Source organism: Lithobates pipiens, unplaced genomic scaffold, assembly GCF_037356315.1.
Source record: "Lithobates pipiens isolate NorthernLeopardFrog02 unplaced genomic scaffold, aLitPip1_a1.2 Scaffold_16, whole genome shotgun sequence".
Taxonomy (NCBI): Eukaryota; Metazoa; Chordata; class Amphibia; order Anura; family Ranidae; genus Lithobates; species Lithobates pipiens.
The window spans coordinates 424042792-424056302 of record NW_027507748.1 but is presented as its reverse complement, the minus strand read 5'-3'; the positions used below and the strand labels follow the sequence as shown (position 1 = coordinate 424056302).

The window sequence follows — 13511 nt, the reverse complement described above, 5'->3', positions numbered from 1 at the left end:
TGCTGAATTTACATTTAGATCCTGATGGGCAATATGTCATTCTGCATGCAATCTGTGATGGGGTGGAAATGGGGGTGGTAGGACTTTATGTGCCGCCGCCGGCGGGCCTCTCGACGCTTAGGAAAATTCTTGCCGTGGTGGCCAGCTACCCAGTGACTAATATCATTCTTGCTGGGGACTTTAACATGCCCCCGGATCCGAGTGTCGACAGGCTGGCGACTGGGCGGGTGGCAGATCCGGGTCTGGCCAGATGGGCTGCAACGTTCGGATTACATGATCTGTGGAGGTGGAAACACCCTGTAGCCAAACAATTTACGTGCCACTCGGCTACACATGCCACTCTGTCACGGATAGACCTGATCTATGCGAGCACTCCTCTGTTGCAGAGGGTCTCCGAGGTCTCCATCCTGTCCCGTGGTATCTCGGATCATGCCCTGGTGATGCTGACTCTCCGGACAGACTCGGTAGCGGGGATGGGGCTTTGGAGACTTTCCAGGTACTGGATTACGGATGAACAGGTGGCCCCGATGGTGTTGTCGGAGTTGGGGGATTATTGGACCCATAACACTGACTCGGCATCGCCGGCCTCGGTCTGGGATGCGTTTAAGGCATATGCCAGGGGCAGGTACCAGTTTAATATTGCTCGGATCCGAAAGGCCTCGCGATTGATGCTATCGGAAGCAGAGCGTAAAGCACTAACCCTAGAAGACCGTTATGCCAGCTCCCCGAGCCCGAGTTCCCATGTAGATATGCTCACCGCGTACAGGGAGCTGGCGCTGATCCGCACTGCTTCCTGCCGCCGTTTCCTTCTTTCCCAGACGCAGAGGATTTTTGAGCAAGGTGAACGTCCGGGGAGGTTGCTGGCCTGGCTGGCGGCGGAGCGGACGGGGAGCTCCTGCATTGCTAATATTAGAGGGCCTGATGGTACTCTTCTTTCTGACCCCATTCAAATCAACACTAGGTTTGAACAGTATTATACTCACCTGTACGAATCTAAAGCCACGTATTCCCAGGGGGAGCTGACCTCCTTTCTGGACAGGGTGGCCTTCCCTGCCCTGACCCGAGAGGCTGCATTAGCCCTGGAGAGCCCTATTACTGTACTCGAGGTCCAGAGGGCGATTAAGTCCCTTCAGGCGGGGAAGACTCCAGGTCCAGACGGACTCCCCTCTGAGTTTTACAGAACCAATGTAGAAGTGGTAGTCCCTTATTACCATGCTATCCTCACCAAGGCCTTGGAGATGAATGCCCTTCCTGACTCCTTCTCAGAGGCTATCATTGTACTAATACCAAATCCGGGGAAAGACTCGGAACTCTGCTCATCCTACAGGCCGCTATCTTTGTTAAATGTTGACGCCAAGATATTGGCGAAGATACTGGCTAGTAGGCTGAACACGGTAATACATGCGTTAGTCAATGGGGATCAAACCGGTTTCATGCCTGGAAAAGGCACTGATATTAATTTGCGGCGCCTCTTTACGAATATAGCGTGGTTGGGGAGGGGGGAGGGTGTGGGAGCGGTGGCCTCTCTAGACGCGGAGAAGGCCTTCGACTCCGTTGAGTGGGGCTTTCTCTGGCAAGTCCTTGCCCGATTTGGGTTTGGTCCTAAATTCGTGGCTTGGATACAACAACTGTATGCCTCCCCTATGGCTCACATACGCACGGGTGGCGTCCTCTCCTCCCCTATTCGTCTTTGCAGGGGCACGAGGCAGGGCTGCCCCCTATCTCCGGGGCTCTTTGCCCTGGCCATTGAGCCCATGGCGATTCTTCTGCACTCTGCGGAGGGGGTGGGGGGGTTGGGGGTCGTCCCCACTGCAGAGGGTCTCCCGTTTCAGATATTTAGGGATTGAGATCTCTAGAGACCTCTCCCAATTTCTGGCTGACAACTTATATCCAGTCCTGAACGCTTTGACGGCGAAATGTCAAATCTGGAAGACGCTGCCCCTGACACCGGTAGGACGGGTTAACTTACTTAAGATGACGTTTCTCCCTAAATTTTTATATGTGTTCCGTAATACTCCCGTCCCAATCCCGGCCAAATTCTTCCGCAAGTTGGATGGGGTAGTTTCCTCATTTGTATGGGGCGGTAGGGTTCCGAGAATTTCTAGGGCCAAGCTGCAGCTGCCATTGTAGCTGCCCTGTTTCCGGCGGTATTATTGGGCTGCGGTATTGGTCACAGTCCGCTGGTGGTTCACCCAGCCTAAATCTAACCCGGCGGTTACGTTGGAGGCGGCGATCCTGGGCTCATACACAGCTTTAGCGGGGTTAGTTTACCGGGGAGCCAAATCCAGCCCACACGTAACGATCCCGATGCGGACTACCATCCAAGTTTGGGACAGAGTCGCTGCCACTGTTAAGGCGGCGGACTCCGTCTCCCCTCATACCCCGCTATGGGGCAACCCCAAACTTCGGCATTTTAGTTCTATTCCAGACCCGGGCCTCTGGACCAGGTTTGGAATCACTACCCTTGCTCATATCATGCCTAGAGGGACTCTCACCCCCTTTCCGGACCTCAGAGAGGCCTATGGTCTTCCCTCCTGGATGCTGTTTCGGTTCCTTCAGCTGAAACATGCCTCGCAGGCCCAATTCCCCGGGAGGGTACTGGTCGAGCCTCATAGGATAGAGAGGTTTCTCACATCCCGTGGGGTTGACAGGATTCTCTCTTCCATATATCTACGCCTCACCTGTGAGCGCCCGGAGGGGGAATCACCCTTATTTCTGGTTTGGAGGGGGGACATCCCATCCCTCTCTGAGGAGGAGTGGGAATCAGCACTTCAGAATTACCTCCCTAGGGTAATCTCTGCAAGGGATAGGTTCATTCAATTAAAATTTTTGCACAGAGCCTACTACACCCCTCCACGCTTGGCCAGGATCTACCCCGCCCAGTCTGAACTTTGCCCTAAGTGCCAGCGGGCAGTTGGCACCTTCTATCACGTTACCTGGGAGTGCTCAGTTATTCAGGATTATTGGCGACAAATACTGGTAGATATTAACGCAGCCACTGGTCTCGCAGTGTCCATGGATCCGAAGGTGCTTCTCCTTGGAGTCACGGACACTGTGGTTCAGGCTACCTATAAGAGTCTCCTGCTCTTCTATCTATGTTTTTACGCTAGAAAAGTGCTTCTGCAGATGTGGAAGAAGTCATCTCCCCCTACAGTGTCCCAGTGGCACTCGATGGTGGACTCGGTGCTACCACTCTATAAGCTTACCTATATGGGGCGGAAATGTCCCAAGAAGTTTGGCGGCATCTGGGATCCATGGTTGAGTGCACGCTCTCTTAATGTTTAATATGTAACACCTTCCCTATCCCTCATTTGTGGTAACTAGGATTGAGGTCTGAACTCTGTAACTTATGATTGTATTGAGAACTGTGCATAAGTTGTATTGATGCTTTGTTTTAATCAATAAAAACGTTTCTGTTAAAAAAAAAAAAAAAATGTCCGATGGGTCCCCCACAATGTCGCAGTCACAATAAAAATCGCTGATCGCCGCCATTACTAGTAAAAAAAATTATTAATAAAAATGCTATAAAACTATCCCTATTTTGTAAATGCTATAACTTTTGCGCAAACCAATCAATAATCGCTTATTGCGATTTTTTTTACCAAAAATATGTAGAAGAATACGTATCGGCCTAAACTGAGGGAAAAAATTTTTTTTTTATATATTTTTGGGGGATATTTATTATAACAAAAAGTAAAAAATAATGCGTTTTTTTCAAAATTGTCGCTCTATTTTTGTTTATAGCGCAAAAAATAAAAACCGCAGGGGTGATCAAATACCACCAAAAGAAAGCTCTATTTGTGGGAAAAAAAGGACATCAATTTTGTTTGGGAGCCACGTCGCACGACCGCGCAATTGTCAGTTAAAGCGAGGCAGTGCCGAATCGCAAAAAGTGGTCTGGTCTTTGACCAGCAAAATGGTCCGGTCTGTAAGTGGTTAAAGGGTAAAGGCAGGGCCAGACAAAGCAAACAGTTATCTATGGGATCCTCAAACATCGTCTGCAGGAATTACTGCTTTATTAAGATGGGGCACTGCTGGATCAATGTCGGGAGAGAAGCTCACTTCTTAATAAAGGACTGCTCAAATGGGTATAGGTATGCAAAACATTTGAGAGGTGTAAACAATTTGTCAGTAGTTTCCCATTCTGCATACATGACATCTGGCAACATGGGAAAGGTTTCATAGACTTATGCCCCATACACACAATAGGATTTTAAGACAACAAATGTTGGATGTGAGCTTGTTGGCTGAAAGTCCAACCTTGTGTATGCTCCATCGAACATTTTTTGTTGGACTTTGAAACCAGCAAATATTTGATAACAGGTTCTCAAATTTTCTGCCAACAAAACTTTGTCGTCAGAATTTCCGATCATGTGTACACAAGTCCGATGCACAACAGTTCACACATGCTCGGAATCACACTGGCTATTGAACTTTCTTTTTCTTGGCTCGTTGTATGCCTTGTATGTCACCACATTCCCATGTTCGTAATTGTTGGCCAGCATTTGTGTGACCGTGTGTATACAAGACAAGTTGGAGCCAACAAACCTCAAACAAAATTCCATGGTTTTGTTGTCGGAAAGTCCGATCGGGTGTACGGGACATTAGGGTCTCTCAGGAATCCTAGACAGGTACAAGCACACAAATATGGGGTACAGGCTGCTCCACCATCTTTAAGTTAGTAGGCACTGCATCAATAATTTAAATGGTCTCAATAAGCCTGGGAGTTATGGCAGCTGCCCATGACTCCTCAGAGACAATATCATCTACCAAGGATTTTTTAGACCATCCATCACATTGAGCCTCTGCAGACAAAGGCTCTGAAGCTGCAGACAGGTTGGATAATAATTTTGCAGGGGAAAGTGTTGAAATACCTGTATGGCCTCTAAGGTCACAGTCAGCAATCAAAATTGCAATTTGGCCCATGAAATCCTGCATAACTGGGGTGAAATCTTCTCGGGTTAAAATTAAGGAAAGGACCACATCTGAGGGATCTAAATAAATCTTAAACAAATTTAGTGGAATAACATTCCAGGCAGTCTGTGTCAGGTTTTTTAAAGGGAACACTGCAGACCTCACCATAACTGTAAGTGGATTGTGAGCTGGAGGGACCCAATACAGTGGGACTGCTCCATATGTTTTTGGGATCCAACACGTTGCACCTCAAAGAGTGAAAACCTAGCTCAAATACAAGGTAAGCCTAAATAAGGTGAATCCATGCATCTATTATGATTAGGAGCAGTGGTAGGAAGGTCTCTACCTCGCAATGAGTGATAGAACAAAAGCATAGAGTGTGCAAGTGCACAACACTCCAACATAACTCCTCAGCACCTTTTTGTGTAAAAACAGTGAAAAAATAGGGATAATAATGGTGCCCAATGTTTGTAATAAACAAAGCAACTCTCGGTACTCATAAATTAGTCTTCAGAGTATGGGTCACACCAGAGACTGCACAGCATAGCATGCAGTTAACTAACACAGTGCACAAAGGTCTGGAAATAGCCTTATCTCTGAACCCAGTATCTGAAGGTCGAATTCCAGGCAGGTCCAGTAATCATCCAGTCCAATGGGGTCCAGGGATTGCATCCAAACTTATTGCTGAGGTTATGCCAATCTGAATAGCTGTATAGAGATTAACTCTAGCAGTTTCTAGATGATGAAGTATTGATCGAAGATAAAACAATCTTGAGAAAGGAAAACATTTTAATTGGCTAGTAAACCTGGTTACATTTTCCTTAGTAGAGAAAAGCAGTCCATCCTCCTAGAATACTAGAAAAAAACAGAGGCATGCTGGAAGTTGGAGAAGTCATACTAAGATGGTCACAGTCTTTTTGCTTGCCAGTGTCAAAAACCTCTTGTAGAATACATTACCTAATTGCCTTTGAATCCTACTACCTTTTAATATCCTGAATCTGTGGCCAAGTGATGTTTCTGAGTCTTCTCTGCTACCCTGTGTACAGGAGGTGGGGCTGTCTTTGAATGTCCATGTCACTGCCTGTATGATGTGAACACCTCATATTGGCTGTCCAGGGGGTGGGGTTCCCTCAGGAACCAAAAGTAACTGGCCGGCCAGGCAGATAAGCATTACTAGATTACCAGTGCTCCACACCCAGAAACAATACCATCAAAAAGTATTTTTTTTTTTAAAACAGAATGGGGGAGGGGGAGGTTGGAGTTAAGTTTTGCCTATAGATGGGCTTTAAAGAACAGAAAGCATAGCTCTTATTTTGTTTAGTTTCCGCTTACTGACAATTATGAGAAAAAAGAATGAAGCAATATAAATTAACATGCAACGTTGATACCTTGTTCATTATAATGTAGACTTCCTTCAGTTGAGGTGTGTTTAACAGATAGTCGACTTTTTGTAGAAACTGGAATGGAAATTTGTGTTGGAACCTCAAAATGCTCAGGCATACTTATTTCCACATCATACTGATTAGACTGGAACTTTTTAGAGGGAGAAAAAGAAGAAGACCGTAAAGTCATATTTACCTATAAAGAGGAAAAGAAAAATTAAACAATGTAATGCCTCAAAGTCCAAATAAAATCTATTTAAATAGTAAAATGCATAAACTTTTAATTTTCAAATTCATGCAGGTTTGGTAGACTCTGATGTCAGGCTCTTTTAAGTGGCCTCTTTCAGAAGCCAGGTCAGAAAGACACATTTGTCTGCCCTTACTTTTGCATTAAAAAACAGCAGTGTAGGGGTCCCAACCATCTCACACACACACACACATTGTTCGTAGAATATGAAATAAACTTGTGTTGTGATTATCAAGGGGAAGATCTTTGTCATAAAGAACACTAACCATTTGATAGTGTTCTTTGACATGTGCCCTTTTTTTTATTTTATTTTTTTACCTATAATACACAGTACATCACTGAACTAAGCAAAAATATTGTCAGCATTAAACTATTGGTGTCCTTGTCAGATAAAATTCATTACTATCTCAGGATTCAGTCTAAGCCTAGGTTCAGACCAAATGTTGTCTTTTAGGAGGTATAGATTTATTCAAAATATTTGAGAAAGGAATTGGCCAGCTAAACATCACACAATGCATTCTTCTCTCAGCAGCCCTTTGGATCTTTGCCCCAAAATTCCTTCATAATAAAAAACGATAAAATTCTATTCAGCAAATCTTTGAAAATGTTATAATCTGTGTCTGAAAATAAATAGTTTTGCGTATTGTACTGGCTGAAAAAGGCCTACTCTCTGCCTACAAATTTGTCTCCTATGAAAAAATAGTGTACAACCTCAATTCCAAAAAAAGTTGGGACGCTGTGTAAAATTGACATAAAAATAAAATACCATGATTTGCAAATCCCTTGCCAAGCTTTCCTCCATCAGAGTTTATAAAGGGTAGATGATGACCCCACCCTTCCCTTTCATGTGGTAATTTCTGTATATAGTAAATGGCCACTTAGGTCTAAGCACTGCATCATGGGAAGAGATCAAATACTCCTCCATACCGGAATGCACCTGTTATTTTGCAGTGACTGTGCCTGAGTAGGAAGGAAATAATAAAAAAAAAAAAGTGCATTTACCGTAAAATAGGCACTCATGAGTTACTACTGAAGAACAAATGAACTTAGTGCTTGTATTTTATCTTTACGGCTCACATCAGTAAGAAATAAGAGGAGAGCACTGGATGGCAATGTTTATGAATGATGCAATAATATTGTCCAGAGGCAATAATATCTATAACCAAATCTAATGCTGCATACACGCGGTCAGAATTTCGGCCAGCAAAAGACTGATAAGAGCTTTTTGACGGAAAATGCAACAGTGTGTATGCTCCATCGGAATTTTGCTAGCCGAATTTCCGCCAGCAAAAGACTGAGAGCAGGTTCTCAATTTTTCCGACGGAAAAAGTTCCTTTTGGAAATTTCAATCGTGTGTATGCAATTCCGACGTGTAAAAACTTGCGCATGCTCAGATTCAACTACAAGACGGAAGCTATTGGCTACTGAACTTCTTTTTTCTAGTCCCATCGTACGTGTTGTACGTCACCGAGTTCTTGAAGGTCGGAATTTGGTGTGACAGTGTGTATGCAATCCCATCGGAATTCTGTCGGGAAAACCATCAGAGCTTTTTCTCACCAAAATTCCAATCGTGTGTACAGGGCATTAGTGTGAATTTTTGCAGCTTCTGTTGTGCCATCTGATCATGCACAATATTCACATATTTGTACAGGAATAATTTATGTAGAACATTTGCCCAGACTACACATGTAACTTACTTCCTCTCTGTTGCTGCGAGATGCTGCTATTGCAGCTCGGACACTGCTGCTCTCCAATGTGCCAGTGACTTTTCTGCGCTCATACTCCTGCGGTGACATCTGAATTTGGGCTGCAATTGCTAAAGCTTTTTCCCTTCTTTCATTAATTAATGGTATCTTAAGATTTTCTTCCAAGACACTGTTTTCTTTACATTTAAGGTAGTAGGTTTTCTTTGAGTGTGTGCTGCCTATAAAAAAGCAATGGAAATTAGCACAAAAAAATAGCAAATATTTTTAAAGGGGTATTCCAGTATGCTTTTTTCAAACAATATAACAGTAGGTCGCTACAGAATTGTCTTTATTGTGGCACCCTGACCTCAAAGCAGAAATACAAGAAAAAATTAATAGCACAATAACCACTTGCCAACCAGCCACTGTCATTATACTGTTGCAGGTTGGCACGATCCCATGAATCACTGTAGGTGTATGTCAGCACCTCTAAGGGCGTCAGCAAGCGGTCTCGCTGTGCGTGGCCTGTTGTCGCGATGACCGCTGACCACACGCGATCATGAGTATGAGAGAAAGAATGGGGATGTGCCTGTATAAACACACAAATCCACATTCTGGGAGGAGAGACAGATCATCTTTTCCTAGTAATTAGGAACAGTGATTGGTCTCCTCCCCCAGTGAGTCCCACCCCCCACAGTTAGAAACACTCATAAGGGAACACATTTAACCCCTTTATCACCTCTAGTGTTAATCCCTTTCCTGTCAGTGACATTTATATAGTGCATTTTTATAGCACTGATCGCTGTATACATGTCAATGGTCCCAAAAAAGTGTCAAAGGTGTCTGATCTGTCCGATGCAATGTCAGAGTCCCACAAAAAAAAACACTGATTGCGGCCATTACTGGTAAAAGAAAAAAAAAATGCCATAAATCTATCCCCTATTTTGTAGATGCTATAACTTTTGCGCAAACCAATCAATATACGGTTATTGTGATTTTTTTATCAAAAAAAGGTAGAAGAATATATTTGTGGGGAAAAAAAGGGACATCAGTTTTGTTTGGGTACAGCATCGCCGGACCGCACAATTGTCGAAGCCACGCAGTGCCGTATTGCAAAAAATGGCCCGGTCATTAAGGGGGCAAATCTTCCGGACTATAAGTGGTTAAAAGATAAAGTTAAAAAACAGCCTTTTTCCCTGCAATACTTTTTTATTTCATCAGTTTAATCGCCAGGATCATTCAGCCCACTTCCTCTGAGCCCAGCTCATCCTGGACCTGCTCCAGCCTGTGACTTGACAGTGAAAGGAGAAGCAGCACAGTGCTGAATTCATCTGATTGACTACTTGTGCTTACACTTCCTCTTATGATCTGACAATACAGGGAATGCAAGGGGTGAATACAAGCTCCAATGCAGGTATTTACCCTGCTGTCATTTAAAAATTAATGTAATGATGTATTAATGACTACAGAGCTACACTGATTTGTGTATTTTTTAGCTGTCTAGAGTTCAGCTTTAATCCATTCTTTGTGGTGTTTTTTTAAGAGCAATAAACAGAACTTTACAATGTAAACCAAATGAAATTTAACAGGAACATGTGGCATACAAATATAAATTAAGTGTCCCATTACAGTTTATTTATGGATGGAGCATGTTTCTTGTCCTAATGCATCAAGCTTTTCATCTCTCATAAAAATGTTGTTTGGAGTTGGTGACATTTCATGCATTTGTCACATCAGTGAAATCATGAACCTTACCATAAGACCCTACCAACTTTTGCTAAATTATTATGATGGGTGTAGAAAGCTGTCCTTCAGTAAAATGACAGAAAAAAGTGTATAAACTGTAGATACTAGATAACAGAAGGAACATATACTGTATATACATTTACATGTATCACAAAAAAAAGTAAACATATTTATTGCACTATATAATGCAAACAAAAACAAGTAGTTGCATCAACTTCATATAACTCTCAACTTTACAAAAATAGTAAGATAGCACCAAAAAAAAAAAAAAACTGTGCCGATAAAATACTGCGATTATACAGTAAGTGCTCTAAAAAAATTGTATATTTTCTCTTAACATACAAAGTAAACTTATTTAACCTGTTTGACCATTTTCTTTTACTCTCTATATATTTTTTAATTATGGTCTTGAAAAAACCTTTATCACATCAGAGAAAATGGATTATACCTTTATACTGTGAATTGAGTTGTTAATTAGAACAATCAGTCAGTTGTTTCATCTAACAAAAATAGACTAACCTTGGTTTATTTAAGAATAAAACAGTTTTCAGTTAATCTTTCTAGAGAGAAGGGCTAATATTTGCAGTCATTTAATATTAAAGTCTCCGAGGTCAAATGGGGGACTTTGCATGATGTGCTTTTTCTGAGCAGAAATATTATTTTATTACTATACCAGATTTATATAACACCAACAGTTTGTGCAGCACTTTACAACATTAGAACAGACAGTACAGTTACAGTACAATGCAATACAGGAATCCTGAGGGCCCTACATAATTAGAGTTTTTTTATTTTTTTAGTGTTTATTCAGAATTTCACTCATAAACATGTACATGTCATTGATAGAAAACAAAAAGCAACAGATCAAGCATAAGTATATCACTGCATTATGATATCATGCCAACACACATATAGAGCATACAGGAGCGGAAGCAACGTTTAACCTCACATATGGCTAAAGCTATATCAGACGCTAGTCATGGTGGTGTTACCACAGCTCAAGGGGGTCGCTCTCTGGTTGCCCTGCTGGGCAGCCTCAGGACACCCAAAGAGTTTGTAAGGTCTCTTTTAAGATACCAGGCTGTGTACCGAAATGGCTGCATATTTGTATGTATTTCTTCCTGAGTAAAGACATGTTCCATCAATTTGCGCCATCTCGAGAAGAAGCGTGTGGAGGAGTTGAAACTCAATAGAATGGTATCCAACCTTTCAAGGTAAAAGAGAGTAGTCAGGGCCTTTTTCACAGCCTGTAACGTAGGTGGTGGGACTTTGATCCATTGCGTCAAAATGGTTCTCCGTGCCACCAGTAGGCATAAATGTACCCACTGAGGAATACAAACAGCGTTATCTCCAAGGGGTGTTAGAGTAGGTGGGGTGTATCTAAACAAACAAAGTAGGTGGTCTCTGGGTAGTTCAAGGTTAGCAACATCATGGATAAACTGTAGTACTGAGTCCCAGAACTTTGTAACATGTGGGCATTCCCACAAGCGGTGTAATAGCGTGGGGCGTGTTGTCGAGCACCAAGTGCAACGTTCTTGTGCAGGATCAGGACGATTGATACGAAAGGGATAATAAGCTCTGTGTAGAATCCTGAATTGAGTTTCCCTCCATGTTTCAGAGACGGTGATTTGGCGAACACGTTTGTGGCCCTCCAATCGCTTAACGGGAAGGTCAAGGTCATCACATATTTCTGCCCACTTTTGAAATGGTTGAAGATGGTATTTGTCCGATTGGTGGGAGATCAGACAGGTATAAATGGTGGAAATAGAGTAGTCCCCACTGTTCAGTAACGTATCTATAAAAGATGTTTGAAAGGGGTCCGTAGTAAGACCATGGCAGTTCTTCAGATAGCTGAGTAATTGGTGGTAGTAGAAGAAATGGGTCGCTGGTAGAGCGAATTCTCTAGCCAGCACCTGAAAAGGCTTAGGTTTACCCAAACTGTGTAGGTAGATGTCTTGTACCTTGGTGAGACCTTTCGCCGACCAACAGGTAAACACTCCATGCATTGTAGATGGGAGGAACCTGTGATTAGCTTGGATAGGCAAATAGCGGGCGATATTAGAAGGCAACCCTAGCAGTCTCCGGGTTTCCATCCAGGCTATTATCGTGTCTCTGATAAGTAGATTCGATTTAAGATGTATAGGTAACTTGTTTGGGTTTGAGTGGAGGATAGCTGATAGGGCGAACGGCTCGGCTGCCGCAGCTTCAAGAAGATGGTTCGAGTATCTGGACTTGCCTGAAACCAATCAAGGCCTTGCCTAAGTAAGCATACTAAGTTATAGAAACGTATATTGGGCAAGCTCGCTCCCCCCTCCTCCTTCGGGAGGCACAACTTATTCAAAGAAATCCGTGTTTTTTTCCCAGCCCACAAAAATTTTGTCAGTGCAGTGTGAATCAATTTGACATCGGAGTGTTTAAGCAGAAGGGGGATAGTTTGCATGGGGTTGAGCAGCCGTGCAAACAAGACCATTTTAAAGAGATGACATCTCCCAAAGAGGGGAAGAGCCGCCCAAGCTTCCAGCTCCTTTACAATTTTTGATATTACAAGTGGGAAATTAAGCAAGTAGAGGGTTGAGGGCGTTCGGCCAAAACGTATTCCCAGATAGGTGATACTGTGTGAAGCTATTGTCAAAGGGGATTGATGAGACCAAGGCGCGGCCAAATTAGGTCTTAGTGACAGTATTTCACGCTTTTCAAAGTTGATATGCAGCCCAGAGCATGATCGAAATGTCTGGAAGATGTCTTTAAGTCGTCCAAAGTCCCCAGCCGGATCAGTGGAAAATAATAAAATGTCGTCCGCAAAAAGAGTGGATCGAAGCGTCTGGTCTCCTATAGTTATCCCACTGATTCCGCTAGTCGAGTTGAGCAACCTAGATAGAGGTTCGATTGCCAGGTTGAACAATAAGGGGGAGAGGGGGCAGCCTTGTCGAGTTCCTTTCGTTAGGGGAATCGTGTCTGAAATAAAGTCGGATGTAACTAGCCGAGCTGTCGGGGATTCGTACATACGTCGTAGAAAGTTCACGATTGCTCCAGAGAACGCTAGCCGTTCCAGCACTTGAAAGAGACAAGATAAACTGATGTTATCAAAGGCCTTTTCGGGATCTAACGACATTATGGCTACGTCTTGGTCAGGGTGCATTTTAGCGTATTCTAACACCGTTAGGACTTTACGAATATTTAAGGTGGCCGAGCGTCCCTTAACGAATCCCGATTGGGCCAGATGTAGCAGTGATGGGAGTAGCGATGCGAGACGGGTTGTGATAATTTTGGATAGGATTTTAACATCTACGTTAATCAACGATATTGGTCGATACGACCCAGGGAGAGTGGGATCCCTATCTTTTTTGCCTATTAGTCGTATGTACGCTTGTGTACCTGTAGGGGGGTATGGGCCTCCGTCCCAGACAGCCTTAAAGACTCTTCTCAACGTATCTGGAATGAAGTCTTTGGTCAATTTATAAAATTCGGCTGTAAGACCGTCTGGGCCCACAGCTTTAGAGGAAGCTAAGGACTTAATTGTGTCCTGAATATCATCAA

At 43.3% G+C, this 13511-nt stretch overlaps 1 protein-coding gene across 2 annotated transcripts in view; it reads right to left on the bottom strand.

The window, feature by feature from the left end:
• Positions 1 to 13511, bottom strand: part of CFAP47 (cilia and flagella associated protein 47) — a 681345-nt gene that overhangs the window by 251967 nt on the left and 415867 nt on the right. For both annotated transcript variants that reach the window (XM_077482554.1, XM_077482555.1), the window contains exons 45-46: positions 8241 to 8467; positions 6303 to 6492 (exon numbers count right to left, since the gene is read on the bottom strand). In XM_077482554.1, coding sequence (XP_077338680.1) covers positions 6303 to 6492; positions 8241 to 8467 — 417 coding nt within the window. The remainder of the gene's footprint in view (positions 1 to 6302; positions 6493 to 8240; positions 8468 to 13511) is intronic.